Source organism: Lissotriton vulgaris, chromosome 8 (assembly GCF_964263255.1).
Source record: "Lissotriton vulgaris chromosome 8, aLisVul1.2, whole genome shotgun sequence".
Classification (NCBI taxonomy): domain Eukaryota; kingdom Metazoa; phylum Chordata; class Amphibia; order Caudata; family Salamandridae; genus Lissotriton; species Lissotriton vulgaris.
In genome coordinates, this window is record NC_141696.1 from 36,785,598 (window position 1) to 36,807,176 (window position 21,579).

At 49.1% G+C, this 21,579-nt stretch overlaps 1 protein-coding gene across 1 annotated transcript in view; it reads left to right on the top strand.

The window, feature by feature from the left end:
• LOC147693333 (vomeronasal type-2 receptor 26-like) overlaps positions 1 to 21,579 on the top strand; it is a 169,114-nt gene extending 147,535 nt beyond the window's left edge. The window contains exon 5 of the mRNA XM_086935938.1: positions 19,479 to 21,579. Coding sequence (XP_086792064.1) covers positions 19,479 to 20,401 — 923 coding nt within the window. The 3' untranslated portion in view covers positions 20,402 to 21,579. The remainder of the gene's footprint in view (positions 1 to 19,478) is intronic.

Consider the following 21,579-nt stretch of genomic DNA (forward strand, 5'->3'; position numbering starts at 1 on the left):
CCCCCCGCCTTCCCAGCTGAGCCGCCCTCGCCCCTCCCCCTCCACTATCCATATATGACAGCTGCTCCCGCGTGCAGCGTTCACGCGCAGCGACCGCGCCCAATCCGCGCCAAAGGTAAGCCCGTCTACGCCCGTCCGCGCCTGGACCGCGCCCAGCACCAGAGCCCCTGGTCCTCGTAATGTCCACCCCTCCCGCATTACTTACGATGCCACCACCCTCCTAGCCTCAACCCCGGCCGTTCCCCCTACTGCGTCCAAACCGCCCCTGGACACACCCATGGACCCTTTTCCTGCAACTCCTGCAAGTTCGACGGCACAAGAACAACTCCTCATCCACGAACACACAACAGAGATCCGATCCCAACCACCTACAATGCATCCTGCTCAACACCCGCTCGGTCCACAGACACGCCATTGACCTCTGGAATCTACTCAATACCATCTCTCCGACGTCGCCCTTCTAACAGAAACATGGATGAATGCCTCCTCAGCCCCAGACATCACCATTGCCATCCCGGAAGGCTATAAGATCACTCGCAAGGACCGTACCGGCCACACAGGAGGAGGAATCGCTATCGTCCATAAGAAATCCATCCGTATCTCAACCAGTTCAGACGTCAATCTTGCCAACTCGGAACACCTTCACTTCCAGATCCACATCGACCCCAAGACCACACTCAGAGGCACCCTCCTTTACAGGCCACCAGGACCCCGCGCACAATTCAGTGAAGACATCACGGACTTCATCACCCCACACGCGCTCCCCTCCGAGGACTACATCCTTTTGGGAGACCTCAACTTTCACCTTGAAAAGAACAACGACCGCAACTCCACCACCCTTTTGGACAACCTCGCAAACCTCGGACTTAGACAACTTGTCACTACCCCCACCCACATCGCAGGTCACACACTCGACCCCATCTTCACCTCCAGCAAGCATGTTTCCTTCAGCCACACCACAGCTCTCCTTTGGACTGACCACAGCTGCGTCCACTTCACCAGCAACAAGCCTACATCCAACAACCACCCCCAACCCACATTGCAAAGAAACTGGAACAAAATCACCATCGACCAGATCTCCTCATCGCTTCTTCAAAATCCCCCCGCCCACTCCTCAAACCCAGACCAAGCAGCCACCAACCTCACCCAATGGCTATCCAACAGCGCCGACATCCTAGCACCACTGAAAAAACGACAAATCAAACTAGGCAGCAAGAAGGCCTCCTGGTTCAACGATGACCTTAAGAAATCCAAGAAACTCTGTCGCTCCCTCGAGAAGGCCTGGAAAAAAGACCCAACCACCAGCACCAAAGACGCCTTCAAAAACGCCACCCACATACACCACCAACTAATCCGAAATGCCAAGAAAGCAGCCTTCAAGGACCGGCTAGATAGCAATGCCCACAACAGCAAGGAATTATTCAACATCATCAAGGAATTTACCAACCCCTCAGCCAACTCCAACGACATCACCCCCTCTCAAGCCCTCTGCGACTCCCTAGCCTCATTCTTCTACAACAAAATTGCAGACATCCACAACAGCTTCGACAACCAACCCGGAGACCAACCCACCCAATCCCCTGCAGGATCCCCACCCCCCCTGAACATCCTCAATGACTGGAAGCCAATCTCCACTGAGGACACCATCCATCTGATGAACTCCATCCACTCAGGATCCCCCACAGACCCTTGCCCACACTACATCTTTAACAAAGCTGACTCCATTATTGCACCACACCTCCGAGACGTCATCAACTGCTCCCTCAACTCCGCAACCTTCCCGGAAAGTTGGAAACACGTCGAACTCAGCGCTCTCCTGAAGAAACCCACAGCTGACCCCACCGAACTCAAAAACTATCGCCCTATCTCACTCCTTCCATTCCCGGCCAAAGTCATCGAGAAAGCTGTGAACAACCAACTCGCCGCATTCCTCGAAATCAACAAATCCCTCTACTCCTCACAATCCGGATTCCGAGCCAGGCACAGCACCGAAACCGCCCTCATCGCAGCAACAGACGACATTCGAACTCTACTGGACAATGGAGACACAGTCGCCCTCATCCTCCTCGACCTCTCCGCAGCCTTCGACACAGTCTGTCATAGCACCCTCCTACAGCGCCTCAAAAACATCGGAATCCAAGGAAAAGCACTGGAATGGATCACCTCGTTCCTCTCCGGAAGAACCCAGAGAGTCCGCCTTCCACCATTCAAATCAGAGGCTACTGAAGTCATCTGCGGCGTACCTCAAGGGTCCTCACTCAGTCCCACCCTCTTCAACGTTTACATGAGCCCCCTCGCGGCCATCGCACGCCAACATAACCTCAACATCATCTCCTACGCCGACGACACTCAACTGATCCTATCACTCACCAGAGACCCTAACACGGCCAAAACCAACCTACACGAAGGAATGAAAGAAGTGGCCGAATGGATGAAGCACAGCCGTCTGAAACTGAACTCAGACAAAACAGAAGTCCTCATCTTAGGCACCTCCCCCTCCGCCTGGGACGACTCTTGGTGGCCAGAGGCCCTTGGAAAAGCACCCATCCCGACGGACCACGCACGGAACCTGGGCGTCATCCTGGATTCCTCACTCTCGATGAACAGATAAGTCAACGCCGTTTCTTCATCTTGCTTCAACATTCTTCGCATGCTCAAAAAAACATTTCGCTGGATCCCTACCGAAACTAGAAAAACAGTCACCCACGCTCTGGTCACAAGCCGACTGGACTACGGAAACACCCTCTACGCTGGCACCACCGCAAAACTCAAAAAAAAACTACAACGCATCCAGAACGCCTCAGCCAGACTCATACTAGACATCCCACGTAAAGAACACATCTCTGATCACCTGAAAAACCTCCACTGGCTCCCCGTCAATAAGAGAATCACTTTCCGGCTCCTAACCCACGCACACAAAGCACTCTACGAAATCGGACCCGAATGCCTCAACACACGACTATCCTTCTACACCCCCTCCCGCCAGCTACGATCCTCCAACCAAGCCCTGGCCACTGTACCTTGCATCAACAAAACCACCATGGGAGGTAGATCCTTCTCCTACCTAGCAGCTAAAACTTGGAACTCACTTCCCACTCACCTCCGTCTTACTCAGAACCACCTAGCATTCAGAAAGCAACTCAAAACGTGGATATTCGACAAGTAACTCCCCACCCCTCTTCAAGCGCCTTGAGACCCTCTGGGTATGTAGCGCGCTATACAAATCTTTTGACTTGACTTGACTTGACAACAAAACAACAATCCTAGTACACTATCATCTCTGGGTTAGGTATTTCTTATGGTATCGATCACAGGTATTACATTTAAACATGTTGAGCTACAGCACAGTCTCACTTACTTTAGGATAAGTGGTCAGAAAATTCCAAAGGAAAGGTAAAAATCAAGAATATACAAACGTCATTTTAAGGCGACTTATGATGGTCGAAATAGAGTGAAGGGCAATTAATTACAGAGAATAAACGTAGGGAGGGTCAAAAAGGGCTATATTAATTAATTAATTACAACCAAGTGGGGGGGTTAATTGCCTATAAGACAACGTATAAATGTGCCTTTGTCCTAGAGTCTCTTAAACCAGATGACCCCACATGGACGTATCGCGCTTACTTGCGATGAGTGGGAGCTACGAGGGTGGAAGGAAATAGTGTTTGGTGCAGCCGTTTTTCACACTTGCCGTTTCAAATTATGCCGCGTTTATGGATTTCATACTAGAGTGTTTGACACTAACCGAATTGTTGTGTCTGTACTTGGGAGTATTAACGGAACTCTGTGCAGAGTGGAAACATTAATCTATCAAAAGATGGCCACCATGTTTTTCATGAATGCAAGCCATGTTGTGGGCAAGCTGATACACGCTTGATTTCTTATTTGTTGTAGCGATAATTGATATTTGTCTGTATTCGGGCAAACAACATCGTATAAATTAACTTTTCCTTGTTACCCAGCTCTGGTTTGCCGACTTAAAAATTTAATAATACGAAAAGAAACATATTTATTGGTCTTTTAATAAGGGACTTGGTTTCTCTTTGAAAGAAAAAATAAAGGGACTGACATAACGCTAATACATTGTCCATGAACTAGAGGGCTGCTATAACGTTAATATCATGCCCACCTACTAGATTAGAGCCGGCACTATGGTAACAGCTCACAGCTGTATGGATATGTTGAGGCATCTCAGGTGAAAGGCTGGATTCTTTACTAAGATGGCTGCCACATTCCGAATGCTTGCAACTTTAAACTGTATAGTGAGTTATGGTGCATACCACAGGGATGTGATGAGGGACATTTATTTACGTAGCAATAGTTTGTAGTACAAGAGCGGCTCCAAAGTAAGGGGTAACAACTGATATTGTGCGGTTTACTATTGAAAAGTTTGAAAATTTGGGGGTAACATATTTGTGGGCTCATATGCTTCAAAACACTTATGTGTATTTATTTATTTATCTCATTTAGGATTTATACTTCGTTTGAGAGACCATACTTGATTTTTACCTTTGCTTTGGAATTTTCTGACCACTTATCCTAAAGTAAGTGAGACTGTGCTATAGCTCAAACTGTTTAAATTTAATACCTGTGGTCAATACCATAAGAAATACCTAACCAAGAGACGATCGTGTACTAGGATTGTGCCACCACAGAACGATTGTTCTTTTGTTGTAAATAGTATTTGTTTAGAACCCTTAGAACTTGCTATATGGAAATGATGTTATATGCCTGCATACAAATAAATATTTTCGGTGTGAAAAAGTTTAAAACATGTATTATTATGGGCATCATTCCGTTTACAGACTGATTGACTATGCCCAGTATCTAAAGATTTGAATCACAACTGTTATATGATGCCAATAAAGGTATATATTTTTTTCGCCTTTACATATTGAGTATTTAAAAAAGCTTTGAAATGTGAAAACATAGAAAACCTTTCTGCAATGTGTTAATGGTGCTTTTTGTGGAATAATATAACTGTTTGGATACAAAAAGAACAAGTTACTTACCTTCGCTAACGATATATCTGTAAGAGACAGTAGTTAGTATTAGATTCCTTACCTTAGAATATCCCCAGGCGCCAGACTGGATCCGGAAACTTTTGCGTAGCAGTACCCTTGCGCGTCAGTATGTGTCGTCTGCGGCTCCGCGTCCGTCGTCCGTGCCGGGATGACGTCGCCGGAGTACTTAGACGACACCCTCGCGCGCTGATGTCAGCTCTTATAGACAGCTTTTACGCGCCAGAAACGCTGAGCCATGATAAAAACCAACACTGGTGCCATTGAAACTAGGGCCCTTCAAGGGGATGACCTTAACCCTAGATATCGGTTCGCAGAACGGGGAGGATGGGTGGGGCGGTAAGGAATCTAATACTAACTACTGTTTCTTACAGATATATAGTTACTGAAGGTAAGTAACTTGTTCATCTGAAAGAAACAGTTTAGTATTAGATTCCTTACCTTAGAATAGATACCCCAGCAATACCAACCCCAGTGGTGGGTCTGCGGACCAATAATCATACCAGAAAGTCCTAGAGGACGGAACGGTCAAAGAAGCCATCCCTCCGGACTTGGCTGTCCAGGCAGTAGTGTCTTGCAAACGTGTGCAGCGAGGCCCACGTAGCTGCCTGACAAATGTCCTGCAAGGGGACTCCCCAACCCAGGGCAGTAGTAGCCGCCGTGGCCAGAGTGTAATGGGCCCTCAGCCCAACAGGAGGCTCCTTTTTAGCCAAGGAGTAGCATGCCTTGATACACAACACGACCCACCGAGAGATTATCCGCTTGTGCACTGCCCGTCCCGTCTTAGCGCCCACGTAACCAACAAAGAGTTGGTCATCCACCCGGAACTGGCGTGTGCGATCCAGATAGTATGAGAGCGCAGGTTTTGGGTCCAGACTGTGGAGCCGCTCTTCCTCTTTTGAGGGATGCGGAGGCAGAAATAAGGTGGGCAAGGTGATGGACTGCCCGATGTGGAAGGCTGTGACTACCTTGGCCAGGAAAAAGGGTCTTGTCTGCAACACAACCTTGTCCGGATGGACAGAAAGGAGGTTTGGATGAAAGAGCCTGGAGCTCACTCACTCTCCTGGCAGAGGTGATGGCGACCAGGAAAGCAGTCTTAAGGGTAAGAAGACGGAGAGGACAGTTATGAAGTGGCTCAAAGGGAGCGCAGGTAAGTTAGAACCAGGTTCAAGTCCCACTGAGGCACCACGAAAGGAACAGGGAGAAACATATGAGTGATGCCCTTCAAAAACCTATTTACAATCGAGGACTTTAACAAAGAAGGCTGATCAGGTAGCCTTAAGAAGGCGGAAAAGGCAGAAAGGTAGCCCTTAATAGTACCCAGAGCAGTGCCCTGCTGGGCAAGAGAAAGAAGGAAGAGGAGAACCTCAGAAAGAGGGGCAGAGAGTGGATCCACAGCCTTTGCTGTGCACCATGCCACAAATTTGTTCCACCTGCAGACGTATACCGACTTTGTGGAGGGATGCCTGGCTGCCAGAATCACAGTACAAACTTGGAGGCAAGTCAAATGGCCTCAACTGTCGCCGCTCAATCTCCAAGCATGGTCGCCATCACCTCTGCCAGGAGAGTGAGTGAGCTCCAGGCTCTTTCATCCAAACCTCCTTTCTGTCCATCCGGACAAGGTTGTGTTGCAGAAAAGACCCTCTTTCCTGGCCAAGGTAGTCACAGCCTTCCACATTGGGCAGTCCATCACCTTGCCCACCTTGTTTCTGCCTCCACATCCCTCAAAAGAGGAAGAGCGGCTCCACCGTCTAGACCAAAATGTGCGCTCTCATACTATCTGGATCGCACACGCCAGTTCCGGGTGGATGACCAACTCTTTGTTGGTTACGTGAGCGCTAAGAAGGGACGGGCAGTGCACAAGCGGACCATCTCTCGGTGGGTAGTGCTGTGCATCAAGGCATGCTACTCCTTGGCTAAAAAGGAGCCTCCTGTTGGGCTGAGGGCCCATTCCACTCGGGCCACGGCGGCTACTACTGCCCTGGGTCGGGGAGTCCCCTTGCAGGACATTTGTCAGGCAGCTACGTGGGCCTCGCTGCACACGTTTGCAAGACACTACTGCCTGGACAGCCAAGTCCGGAGGGATGGCTTCATTGACCTTTCCGTCCTCCAGGACTTTCTGGTATGATTATTGGTTCGCGGACCCACCACTGGGGTTGGTATTGCTGGGGTATCTATTCTAAGGTAAGGAATCTAATACTAACCTGTTTCTTTCAGATGAACAAGTTACTTACCTTCGGTAACGATATATCTGTAAGAAACAGTAGTTAGTATTAGATTCCTTACCGCCCCACCCATCCTCCCCGTTCTGCGAACCGATATCTAGGGTTAAGGTCATCCCCTTTCAGGGCCCTAGTTTCAATGGTACCAGTGTTGGTTTTTATCATGGCTCTGCGTTTCTGGAGCGGAAAAGCTGTCCATAAGAACTGACGTCAGCGCGCGAGGGTGGCGTCTAAGTACTCCTGCGACGTCATCCAGGCATGGATGACGGACGCGGAGCCGCAGACGACACCTATTGTCGCGCAAGGCTACTGCTACACAAAAGTTTCCGGATCCAGTCTGACGCCTGGGGATATTCTAAGGTAAGGAATCTAATACTAACCTGTTTCTTTCAGAAGTATGTATATTGGTTTCCTCGTGACATATTTGTATTTAATTTCTAAAAACTTTAAGACAATGCATTTTTGTTCTGATGAGCGATTGACCAAATGTATGCTAATACAACTGTTAGGTAAAGATGTTTTCCCAAGCAAGAAAAAAGATTTTGGGTACATTTTGTGACTATGGACATGCATTGGAATATCTAAATCTGTTTTTTTAAGTAGCAGTTTAAAAAAAAATGTATGTCTGCGCTATCGTAAATAGCACTTTCGTGTTTTTGTATTTTAATAGCCCTGAAGAAGTCCGGTAACGGACGAAACGCGTTGGCTATCCTTTTTAAACAGAAAATTGAATAAAGAACTGATTTAAACTGAAGAGACTTCTTTTCACTTTTTCTTGGGAAAATTATCAACTATTGTTGAATTGTATGCAATATGACCATTGTCAAGAATACTTAAATAACATGTTGAATATCTGAAGGGTGCTGGGCCATCTTTTGTGAATGGGACGTATAGGGATTGCGTTCCCGGTCACTAGCACCTTCTTTTGAGATCCATACTTGTGGAACTTCAGCACCGGTGCAGGCACATTAACCTTGATCCCTAATCTTTGTTGCTGTAAAGCTTTTGGACTTGATGCATGTCTTTTCTCAATAGAGAGAGGCAGCGGGCAGATTGTGGGCATTTGTGAAAGTATTCCTGATAATTGCAGCGCATGTCGGGCGCTGTGATTAACAGGAATCCTTTCAGAAATGCCCACAATCAGCCCGCTGCCTCTCTCTATTGAGAAAAGACACACAGCAAAGACAAGGCAAAAGATGGCTGTAAGCCATTCTTGAATGTTTAGAAAACGTGTTACCTGCACAAGAAAATGATTATATTCAGGTAAAATATAAGAATACACTGGACCCCCATAAAAATGAGCAAATAGACACGTCCAAACATTTACGACCTTGTGTGGCTTGACAACGGATTTTTGATTATGCAATTGCGACCTGTAAGAGCCATTTCTTTTTTTTTTATTTCAAATGATTTCATTGAGAAAAGAGTTTTATATACAGAGTACAGTATACAGGAGTACAGTATAGGTCGCCTGAGGGCAAAACTTGATCACCTTGCATGCCGGTTGGGTTACATACGGCATCTCTTGGAGCATGTATGCAGCAGTCATATACTTGGTGTGTGGCGTTATGAGCAGCTTGTATTTGTACCCACAGGTGGCGCGGCGAGGAAAGGAAAGTAGGGAAAAAAAGAAAGAAAGAGGGGGAGAGTGGATAGTGAGGGAGGACCACATGGTTCGAGTGGCAGTTGGATAGGCCGGGTTGCCGCCGCCAGACTGTTCACCTACATTGGCTGCGGGGGGTGCAGTTCCCCCTTGGGTGACTGCCTATGGGGGCTTGTGTGTGGACAGGTAGTCATCCAGGGAAAGCCACAGTTCCCCTCTTGTGCTGGTGTTTGGTGTTTGGTTTGAGGTTATGTCATCCGCCCCCGTAGGAAGGTGATCCAGTTGAACCAGCTCCTGAAGGATGCTTTCCCTGTGTCTTTCCAGTTAGTTAGGACCGTCTTAACCGCTGCTGTGAGTAGGAGGTCAATCAGATCTGTCTTCTTTGGATTGGATTACCGGTGCCATGAAGGCGGTGGCTAACCCGTGGAAGTCTAGCTGTAGTGGACCCTTTCCCGCCTAGCAGCAATAGGGATACGCAACGACGACGTCTGCTGGAGCTGCCATAAAAAAAAGGGGACCTGGCACACCTAATCTTCTATTGCCCTAAGGTCAAAACATTCTGGACTAGAATAAGAGCTATTTCTGCAGTGAAATTTGCACACAGCAAACCATGGTGCAGAGGGAAATGACGGCATGTTCGGCCAATGGCTCCACCAACCATTAATGGGGTGTTCCATTCCCCTTCCCAGAGTGGAAAGGGGGTTACTCCATTATGTGATAGTATTGCGCATGATCAAATTTATTTCGAGTGCAAGGTCACCTTCTGTCAATTCCGTGCACTCCTAAAGTGAGCCATTCACGCTTGTAAAGTGGATTTTTTTAATTTGAGGATCGTTGGATATTACAAATTCATGTTTGTTGTTTAGAAATTCAAGTTAAGAAGCAAGGAAAAACAGATTTGTGCACAAAAATAAAATGGCTTGTGATAGCCAAAGTAGTTCTGGTCATTAAATGATAGTGCATCTCTCTACTTGTGGGGCTGCGTGATCGAGGATCAGAGAAGATAGGAAAGTGCATTGTTCCCCGTGTTCCAATAAAATATCTTGTAGTTTAGATTATAATTTTGCCAAAGATAATAAAACATCCTCCCTTCAATAATACAATTATAGTATTGTATTACTGGAGAAGCACTTTGATGTTTATGCAAACATTACTGAGATGGCAAAGCTGTTGGAAACGTGAGTCCCGTGACCATGAAAAGCCGCAATTTAAAATAAACAGCTGTTGCGATTTAAAACAATTAATTCACTGAACCAGGAGCTGTGTCATACATATCCTTGCTTTGTATGTATCGTTCTCAGGGAATAGATTCACCAGTCAGTGAATGAGTCTCTTATTCACTCTTTTTTTACCCGGGCTTTGAGTACAAAAGGGATAAATAAAAACATAACACACGACCTGAAAAGAGGACCAGCAGACAGCCTCACTAATGCAAGCTGAACCCCACGGAGGGGACAGACAGAATCGTACTGAATCCCGATAGTCCAATTTTTATTTTATTTTTGCAATTTTATATAGCGTGGACGTGGCCCGAAGGCATCAGAGAGCTTTACAACAAGCAGGGTATATGGGCTACAGCAGATTACAGTCAGTGTTCCCAATAAGGCGCGCACCTCCGCTCCCACGTGCACACGTTCGCACCGCCGCCCGGTTTTAAAACGCGAGCGCCGAAAAATAGCGATTCCCGGGTTGCCTGAGGCCTTTGTGAAAGGATTCCTGTTAATCACATTAACAGGAATACTTTCACAAATGCCCACAATCAGCCCGCAGCCTCTCTCCATTGAGAAAAGACATGCAGCAAGTCCAAAAGCATGACGTGTGCTTTACACATCATGGGACTTGCTTAATTTCTTTTCTAAATATTGCGCAGCTGGGTGCTGATTGTGGGTCATTGTGAAAATATTTATTTTAATTGCAGTGCATAACAGGCGCTTTGATTAACAGGAATACACTCACAAATGCCCACAATCAGCCCGCTGCCTCTCTGAAAAAAGACATACAACAAAGACATGACAAAGGATAGCTATAAGCCATTCTTGAACAAAAGGTAAAGATTTATGGAAGGCAGGGGAAGGAATTCCATTTTGTAGGGTTTAACTTCAAGAAGAATGTGCCCCACGGGCACCAATCAGCAAGGAGGAAAGAGACCTCCCGGAACCGTCATCTGGTAGTAAAAGAGATGGCTGTGGCACCTCATGCCCCTAGGCTTAGGAGCAACTAACGTTAAACCTTTCCCTAGCCATGCATTTCCAGGTCTTGCCTATAGACAGCATTTAGCTGTTGTCGAAGATGTATTGTGGACACAGGGCTAGCCAAAAAGCAAACTAAAATACACCCCCTCCCCAATTCGATTGGTACCTCAAATGCTATCAGGAGAGGGAAGTTAGTAAGGCCTGTCCTCCCTGGAAGAGGTCCTATCATCCTTCCTATCTATTAATCTCTCCACCCTTTAAGCCTTTCCTCCACGTCCATTTCCTCTGTCTATTCATGCTCCCATCCATGTCTTTTCATTTAATCCATCCTTCCTTTACCATTCCATCCATCTATCCATCTACCCATCCATCCATCCATCCATTCATCCATTATTTCACCCACCTTTTATCAATCACCCATCCTTTCACCCTTCAATCCAGGTTTCCATCCATCTATTCAAACATTCATCCTTCAATCCATTCTTACGTGCACCCGCCCATGCAAATATAACTTTACTCTTCCATCTTTCAAACCTTTCCCCTTGTATCCATCCTTTTATTGACCTCTCCTTGTCGCAGTTTCTTCCTTCTTTTCAGATTTCCTATATTTCATTCTTCCTTTCTGCCTGCCCTTTCTTTTTCCCACTATTTTCCTTATTATTTCTCCATCAGTTATGGTTTCTACCCCACATTTAGAAAAGAAATGCAGCAAGTTTTTATATAGTGCGAACTCAACCCAAAAGTATTGGAGCGCTTTACATGATTTATTATTACATTTATTTTTTGTATTCTTGGGGAGATTAATTGATTTGCCCAGAATCAAAGGATGTTAAGCTGACCCAAGACTCAAAACCTATCTCCTAAGACGAGAGCTTGTGTATTAAGCCACAACCTCAACCACAAGAGCGGAAGCATTTTCAATATTATATACAACTCGATACAAAAAACAACCACTGACAAAGCCAATAGTCTTGGCTTCTTGTGGGTGTAATGTTACTTGTATTAAATATCTGGATGCATCGACAGAAACAGCAAAATATCAGTCAGGTGGCACACTATGCGATGCACATATTTTTAGCTTAATTGATTTTAAGCCACACCCTTAATTGTATTGCTTACGCCCCTTTGAAAGATCCCCTAATTTTTTCATCCCACTCAAAGCCCTGGTCTACATGCGTGGTCAGGTTCTAGGCGCACATAGCCTTGGCTGCAGCGCACAGAGACCGTACTCTGCCGCACACAGAGGAAAATAATTAGAGGGAACATTGCACAGGAGTGGTGCTAATATGAAGCACTGTTTCCCTACTTTTCGGGACGAATGAAGCCTACGCAGAGAAGCAAGACTAGTGGTACAGGGGATACCTACTTAAAAAATATTTCCGATCCAGCCTGGCGTCCAAGTTAAGAATCTGCAGTTTGAAACATCCTTCTCCATGCATACACTCTCCTACCATAGGGAAGATGTGTCTTTATTTGTTAAATGACAGAACACATTTGCATATGGGTTTCCAAATAATACATCTGTTGCATGCGTGTTTGATAAATTTTCTGGTATTGTCTTCGAGAGGAGTCCATGCTGTCTGTTCCTGGAAGCCACTTAAACATGTGACAAATTAATGGTTCTTCCTTGATTAAGCACACCGATATTCCGGGCCTATGATAGACAGCTTCAGCACTCAACCGACGCACGCCAGGACCGAACCACCGCCCCCCACCACCATCCTCCGCGCCTGGAATCCGATCAGCACCGAAGACACCGTCCGCACGATGAACTCCATTCACTCCAGATCTCCGAACCGACCCCTGCCCTCACCACGTCTGCAACAAGGCTGACGCTGTCATCGCACCCCACCTGCGGGACATCATCAACACCTCCTTCGACACCGCTACCTTCCCGGAGAGCTGGAAGCACGCCGAACTCAGCGCCCTACTCAAGAAGCCATCAGCCGACCCCACCGACCTCAAGAACTACCGGCCCATCTCGCTGCTCCTGTTTCCTGCAAAAGTCATCGAGAAGACCGTCAACAAGCAGCTGGCCGCCGTCCTCGAGACAAACGGTTCCCTCGATCCCTCGCAGTCTGGCTTCCGGGCCAACCACAGCACCAAGACCGCCCTGATCGCAGCAACCGATGACATCCGAGCTCTGCTCGACAACGGAGAAACAGCAGCCCTCATCCTCCTAGACCTCTCCGCGGCCTTCGACACTGTCTGCCACCGTACCCTAGTACAGCGCCTCAGCAACGTCGTAGTCCAGGAGAAGGCACTGGAGTGGATCATCTCCTTCCTCGCCGGAAGGACACAGAGAGTCCGCCTCCCTCCGTTCAGATCTGAAGCCACCGAAGTCATCTGCGGCGTTCCTCAAGGCTCTTCGCTCAGTCCAACCCTCTTCAACGTCTACATGAGCCCCCTCACAGACATCGCACGCCAGCACAACCTCAACATCATCTCCTACGCCGACGACACCCAGCTGATCCTCTCCCTCACCAATGACCCCGCCACCGCCAGAGCCAACCTTCACGAAGGGATGAAAGAGGTAGCCGGATGGATGAAGAACAGCCGCCTGAAACTGAACTCTGACAAGACGGAAGTCCTCATCCTGGGATCCTCACCCTCCGCCCTAGGCAGCGCGCCCAAACCAACAGACCACGCACGCAATCTGGGCTTCATCCTGGACTCCTCCCTCCCCATGACCAGACAAGTCAACGCCGTCTCCTCGTCGTGCTTCAACATCCTGCGCATGCTACGTAAGATCTTCCGGTGGATCCCCACCAAGACCAGGAAGACGGTCACCCAGGCCCTCGTCACCAGCCGGCTGGACTACGGCAACTCCCTCTACGCCGGAACCACCGCCAAACTCCAGAAGAGACTCCAGCGGATCCAGAACGCCTCAGCACGACTCATCCACTTGTGGGACACCCCCGCGCCGCACGGCCACCAGCTGCTGCGTGTGCCCCTTGCCTGCCCTCTGCCTCGCTGCTGCCTCGTTTGCCGGTTGCCGGCTGCCGCCGCTGCGGTTGTTTTTGCCCTTATTTTGTCGAGAATTTGTGCCTGTTTTGTATAACTATCATTTTTTCCTTGTTTTGTCGAGAATTTGTGCCTGTTCTGTTTAATTTTTATTTTCCCCGTGTTGTGGTTTCCTTCCTTGTTGTCCGCCTACCTCGCCGCCCTCCGCCCTCCCTTCCCGCCACCGCCGCTTTTCCCCGCCCCTTTTTCTATTCTGTACCCTCCCCGCTCCCGCCTCCCAGCTGCTCCGCCCACCCGCGTACTTCGCCTTAAATGGCGACCGTGCGAACGCGCAGCGGTCACGCGCAGCGGGCGCGCCGATTGTGTGCCGAAGGCGCGCCAAAGGTAAGCCCGTCTACGCCCGTCCGCACCTGGACCGCGCCCAGTGCCAGGACCCCTGGCCCACGAGGACCCCGACCGACCCGCCTGACGTACTCCGCCGCCACCCTCACCGCTCTCAACACCGGCCGACTCCCAGAATGCCATCAAGCCACTCCACGACGTACCCACGGACCCTTCAGCTGCCACGCCTGCAAGTTCACCTGCATCCGGACCTGCCTCGCACCAGCACCCACCAAGCCGAACACCAGCAGCACCCACCTCAAGTGCATCCTGCTCAACACCCGCTCCGTCCACAGACACGCCATCGAACTCTGGAACCTCCTCGACACCACAGCTCCAGACGTTGCCTTCCTCACGGAGACCTGGATGAACGCCTCTTCAGCTCCCGACATCGCCATCGCCATCCCAGAGGGCTACAAGATCGTCCGGAGGGACCGAAACGCCAACCAGATGGGAGGAGGCATCGCCATCATCCACAGGAGCACCATCCGTCTCACGACCAGCACCGACAACACCCTGACCACCGCCGAACACCTGCATTTCCAGATCCACACCAACCCGAACACCACCCTCAGAGGCACCCTGATCTACCGACCCCCTGGACCACGCACACAATTCAGCGAGGACATCGCCGACTTAGTCAGCCCGCATGCCCTCCCCTCCGCTGACTACATCCTCCTGGGAGACCTCAACTTCCATCTGGAGAACAACAACGACCGCAACACCAGCACCCTGCTCGACAACCTCGCCAACCTGGGACTCAAGCAACTGGTGTCCACCCCCACCCACCTCGCCGGACACACACTCGACGCTGTCTTCTCATCCAGCAAGGACATCGACTTCAGCCACGCCACAGAGCTTCAATGGACGGACCACAGCTGCGTCCACTTCACCTTCAAGAAAACGACGACCCACCAACACCAGCAACAGGCCGCCCGCAGAAGCTGGAACAAGATCACAGCAGACCAGCTCGCCACCTCCCTGAGCCAGCACCCTCCTGCCAGCTCAGCGAACCCCAGCCAGGCCGCCGACAACCTCACGAAGTGGATCAGCAACTGCGCGGACGAACTCGCCCCACTGAGGACCCCGCCCAGCAGACCCGGCAGCAAGAAAGCCCCATGGTTCACCGACGAACTCAAGAGCTCCAAGAAGAACTGCCGAGCCCTCGAGAAAGTCTGGAGAAGGGAACCGACACCGGACAACAGGACCTCCTTCAAACTTGCCACCCGGAAACACCACCAGCTGATCCGCGCCGCCAAGAAAACAGCATTCAAGGACCGGTTGGACAACAACGCACACAACTGCAAGGAACTCTTCAACATCGTGAAAGAGCTTTCCAACCCCAGCGCAGGAAACAACATCACCCCATCGCAAGACCTCTGCAACTCCCTCGCTTCATACTTCCACAACAAGATCGCGGACATACACAACAGGTTCAACAACCAACCAACGCACACCATGACCGAGCAACCACCCCCCACCCCCACCCTCCACGCCTGGACTCCGATCAGCACCGAAGACACCATCCGCACGATGAACTCCATTCACTCCGGATCACCGACCGACCCCTGCCCTCACCACGTCTTCAACAAGGCCGACGCTGTCATCGCACCCCACCTGCGAGACATCATCAACATATCCTTCGACACCACCATCTTCCCTGAGAGCTGGAAACACGCCGAACTCAGCGCTCTACTCAAGAAACCAACAGCGGACCCCACCGACCTCAAGAATTACCGCCCCATCTCGCTCCTCCCGTTTCCAGCCAAAGTCATCGAGAAGACCGTCAACAAGCAGATGGCCGCTTTCTTTGAGACGAACGGATCCCTCGACCCCTCACAGTCCGGCTTCCGAGCCAACCACAGCACCGAGACCGCCCTCATCGCCGCCACCGATGACATCCGAGCCCTGATGGACAATGGAGAAACAGCGGCCCTCATCCTCCTAGACCTCTCCGCGGCATTCGACACGGTCTGCCACCGCACCCTAGTACGGCGCCTCAGCAACATCGGAATCCAGGACAAGGCGCTGGAATGGATCATTTCCTTCCTCGACGGAAGAACACAGAGAGTCCGCCTACCACCGTACAAGTCAGAGGCCTCCGAAGTCATCTGCGGCGTCCCCCAAGGATCATCTCTGAGCCCCACCCTCTTCAACGTCTACATGAGCCCCCTCGCGGCCATCGTACGCAAACACAACCTCAGCATAATCTCCTACGCCGACGACACCCAGCTGATCCTCTCCCTGACCAACGACCCCGCCGCCGCCAGAGCCAACCTGCACGAAGGGATGAAAGAGGTAGCCGAGTGGATGACGACCAGCCGCCTGAAACTGAACTCGGACAAGACGGAGGTCCTCATCCTGGGCTCCTCTCCCTCCGCCTGGGACGACTCCTGGTGGCCTCCCGCCCTGGGCACCGCACCCAAACCGACAGACCATGCACGCAACCTGGGCTTCATCCTGGACCCCTCCCTCTCCATGACCAGGCAAGTCAACAACGTCTCCTCGGCATGCTTCAACATCCTACGCATGCTACGGAAGATCTTCTGGTGGATCCCCACCGAGACCAGGAAGACCGTCACCCAGGCCCTCGTCACCAGCCGACTGGACTACGGCAACGCCCTCTACGCCGGTACCACCGCCAAGCTCCAGAAGAGACTCCAGCGGATCCAGAACGCCTCAGCCAGACTCATCCTCGACATCCCACGAACCAGCCACATCTCCGGACATCTGAGAGACCTTCACTGGCTCCCCGTCAACAAAAGAATCACCTTCCGCCTCCTCACCCACGCACACAAAGCCCTACACGACCAAGGCCCGAGCTACCTCAACAGCCGAGTCAATTTCTACGCTCCCAAACGCCACCTCCGATCAGCCAACCACGCCCTCGCCGCCGTCCCCCGCATCCGAAGAGCGACTACAGGAGGAAGGTCCTTCTCCTACCTGGCCGCCAAGACCTGGAACTCCCTCCCGACCGACCTGCGCCTGACCCAAGACCACCTCTCCTTCAGGAAGAAGCTGAAGACCTGGCTGTTCGAGCAGTAGCGCCCCCCCCCCCCTAGCGCCTTGAGACCCTACGGGTATGTAGCGCGCTTTATAAGTGTCACTGATTGATTGATCCTGGACATCCCCCGTCGCAGCCACATCTCCGGACACCTGAGAGACCTGCACTGGCTCCCCGTCAACAAGAGAATCACCTTCCGCCTCCTCACCCACGCACACAAAGCCCTACACAACCAAGGCCCAGGATACCTCAACAGCCGCCTCAACTTCTACGCTCCCAAACGCCAGCTTCGTTCGACCGGCCACGCCCTCGCCGCCGTCCCCTGCATCCGAAGAGCCACCACAGGGGGACGGTCCTTCTCCTACCTCGCCGCCAAGACATGGAACTCCCTCCCGACCCACCTCCGCCTGACCCAGGACCACTTCGCCTTCAGGAAGCAACTCAAGACCTGGCTGTTCGAGCTGTAGCGGACCCCCCTCCCCTAGCGCCTTGAGACCCTCTGGGTGAGTAGCGCGCTATATAAATGCTTTGATTGATTGATTGATAGCATCAGTATTGAGATCCATCTTGACTCTAAGAAAGTCGTGCAATAAGTCTCCTCACCAAAGCTCCGCCAGTCGGGTGACTTGGTCTCAAGTTTCACCATAGTACCTCCTTCCATTGGTACACGACTGGTTGCCGCATCTTCAGATGGAGTCTTCAGTCTTATTTGATCCATTTTCCATAAGTGGTCTACATATCACGTAGATTTAGCATCTCTTGCAAAACTGTTCACTAGCGTTTAGCCACCGCCGGCCTGGCGGGGGCGATCTGCCCGCCATCCTTGCTGCAAAGACCCCCCGCCATATTAACATGGCTGGGGCGTCCGTGGCGGACGGAAAGACAGTCTGCCGCTTTTCCGCCCCGGTCGCAAGGCGACCGGGGCGGAAAAGGGATGTTATGGTGGCGGTGGTAATCAGCCACCGCGAGCCATATTACAATGGGCATTTGGCAATGCATTGCCGCCACGGAAAGGCATGAGGAGTCTACCTGCGGGGGCCCGTTGCGGGTCCCCAGGGACTCCAGGGGGGTAGAGGGTGCACATGGGGGGTATAGGTACCCCCCTACATTTCAAAGAACAAGGTGGCAGGCACCGGGCGGTGCCCGTCACGTTGTGCTTTGAAATGCACATGTATTTTTAACATTGGATGTTAAAAATACAGGATGCGCCCACCACTGTGGCGGGTGCATCCTAATTTTCCCCACAGGACCCCCGCCCTTATGGCGGGCGGTCCCTTTCCACGATGGGTGGGCGGGCGGACTAAGTCCGCCCGTCATCCTAATGACCCCCTTAGTGTTCAGCTTCTGTTTTGTTTTTTATTGGAAGGTCGCTCTTCCTGAAGAAGGTGTCCTGTATGCCGAAATGCGCGTAGAGAAATTTACAAACATCTTCTACATCCCAGCCTCTTGTGGGTCATACCACTTGAATTGTCAATTTGTTTTTTGGTTAATTTTGATTATTTGTTTCATGGTTTTGTTTAAATTGGTTAGTGTTGTGTACATAGTTTTGTATTGTATTCCATGTTATTTATGTTTTATCATGGATGTTTATGTCAAATTTTATATGAATACAATTATATATTTTTTACTGATTTGTGTAGTAGTGAGCTTATGTAGTTGTTATCTCTCCATGTATAGGATTTGATTTTCATATGGTCCCTAATTGCCTAGGAATGTTACTCCATTTATAGTTGTCATTATTTTGTGTATTCCTTGAATAACCCCCAATTTTGCCTACATCTTATAGGCCAAACTTTTGTGGAAATAATTAGCAATTACACTGATCTTAATCAGGTTACAAAACAATGTATTCTACATATATTTGGTGTAGGAAATAAAGTGCCCAGTCCTCAGACACAAAATACACCTTAATGGCTAGCTAACAAAAATTAAAATAAAAATAAAAACATTCATTATTATTTCAAAAGTGTTGGGCCACTGTTAGCTATAACAAATTATTGAACTGCAGTATAAAAGGTTGCTTTCCATTTCCTAAAGCCATACTTACAGAACCTCTCTAAAACTACTCAACTGTACCCTCCTGTTTTTCAGATACAGTGAAATGTCTAAAATGTCCTGATGACCAGTGGTCCAACGACAGGCGTGATCAGTGCATCAAAAAAATGATTGAGTTTCTGAGCTATGACGAGCCGCTGGGTATAACCCTCATCGCCTCAGCTGCTGTCCAGGCCCTTCTGGCTGCATATGTCTTATTTCTCTTCATTAAATACAGAGACAGCCCTATTGTGAAAGCCAACAACCGTGGGCTCAGCTACCTGCTCATCATCACCCTCATGGCCTCCTTCCTCTGTGCCTTCATAATGGTCGGCCGTCCCAGGAGGCTCACCTGTATGCTACAGCAGACAGTCTTTGGAGTCATTTCTTCCCTCAATGTCTCTATAGTTTTGGCAAAAACACTTATTGTGGTCATGGCGTTCAAGGCAACACATCCCAACAGTAGAGCAAAGAGATGGCTGGGCTCCAAGACACCAAAATGCGTCATTTCGCTTTGCTGTCTAATACAAGTCCTTATCTGTGTGGTTTGGTTACGGAGGTCTCCACCTTTTCCGGAACTGAACACAGTGTCTTATAATGAGAAGATCGTCTTGCAGTGTAATGAAGGAGACACCATCTTCTTCTACTGCATGCTGGGATACATGGGCCTCCTGGCCACAGTCAGCTTCATTGTGGCTTTTCTCTCAAGGAATCTGCCTGGAAGCTTCAACGAGGCCAAGCTGATCACCTTCAGTATGCTGGTGTTTGTCAGTGTGTGGATCTCCTTCATCCCGGCGTATCTGAGCACACGGGGGAAGTACATGGTGGCTGTGGAGGTGTTTGCCATACTGTGCTCTAGTGCAGGCCTGCTCGGATGCATGTTCTTTCCCAAGTGTTATATTATTTTGCTGAGGCCTGAGGAAAACACCAAAAAACATCTAGTAGGAAAATCGCATTTTAATCATATACATAGAGAATAAGATGGACAACAAATATTGTACCTTGCAGCACAGCAGGCTATTGAAGCCCCTATCTCTCTGCAGTGTGAAGTGTCATGGCTTTTTGCCCTTTCAGCATAATCTTGCTTGTAAATCCTGAAATAAAAAGTGAATGGACATGTAGTTTTGGTTATTAATGCCACCGACTAATTGGTGTAATAAATGATAGGCAAAGGGAGCTGTACGCTCCATTATTACCATTTCCTGTTGCTCACCTCAGTTCACAAAGCAGACACTTTAGGTCCAGTTCCCTGGTCCACAGAAATGCTGGATTTACTGGTATGAAAGTCTCTTTTTTTCTTTTTCTCTAGATCATTTTGGACGCTGCTTCCCATCCATGGGTTTCTTTCTTAAAGTTGTATGAATTTGCTCTTTGGGTTCTTAAATCTGAGCAAAATTTAGTAAGTGTACAATGTCCTTTTAGCTTTCCAGAAACAAGATAAAACAAGCAATTGCAACGTCAACAGTTCTGGCATCGGCAAGCTAGTGCAAGGTTTAATTTGTATTACTTTCTATTGTAAGCATATGGTACAAAATAAATAGTTGCATTTATTTAAAAAAATACCATGTCACAAAATATCCTTTTTTGAAATGTCTGTCAATTTATGCTGTTCGATGCACAAGTTAAATCCTAGGTTGCCCTGTCCTAAATACAAACATATCAAATACAGCCCAATGGCAATCAGGAGGTATTTCCAAATCTCATTTATATGGTCACAAAATGCCAGTGTTGCTCACCTTTAAAAGAGGCATTCATCCTAACTTCCTCTTAACATTCTCTGCAATCAATCCATCGCATGTCTAACCATCTAATGAAAGGTATTGAAAATTGGCACAACTTTTGATATAATCAGAGATCCCAAGAAAGGTCACGCAAAGTCATTGATGCTCAGTTACTCTTAGGTGCAGCTGTGCCTCAGAAGGTGAACATGATTCTTATCTGAAAATGAGTTTGGCCGAGCAAATATTGCATTTATGTGATTGAAGAACAGATATTTTAAACAATCTAGAATATAAAAAGACGGAATTGGCAACAATTGTGCATGTCTGTTCAACTTATGAAGAAATACCACAAGCAAAAAAACACATGAGAGCGAAAGGAAAATGCTACTTACCAGTATGCATCTGTTCTTGGCATGTACAGCTGCAGAATATCATAC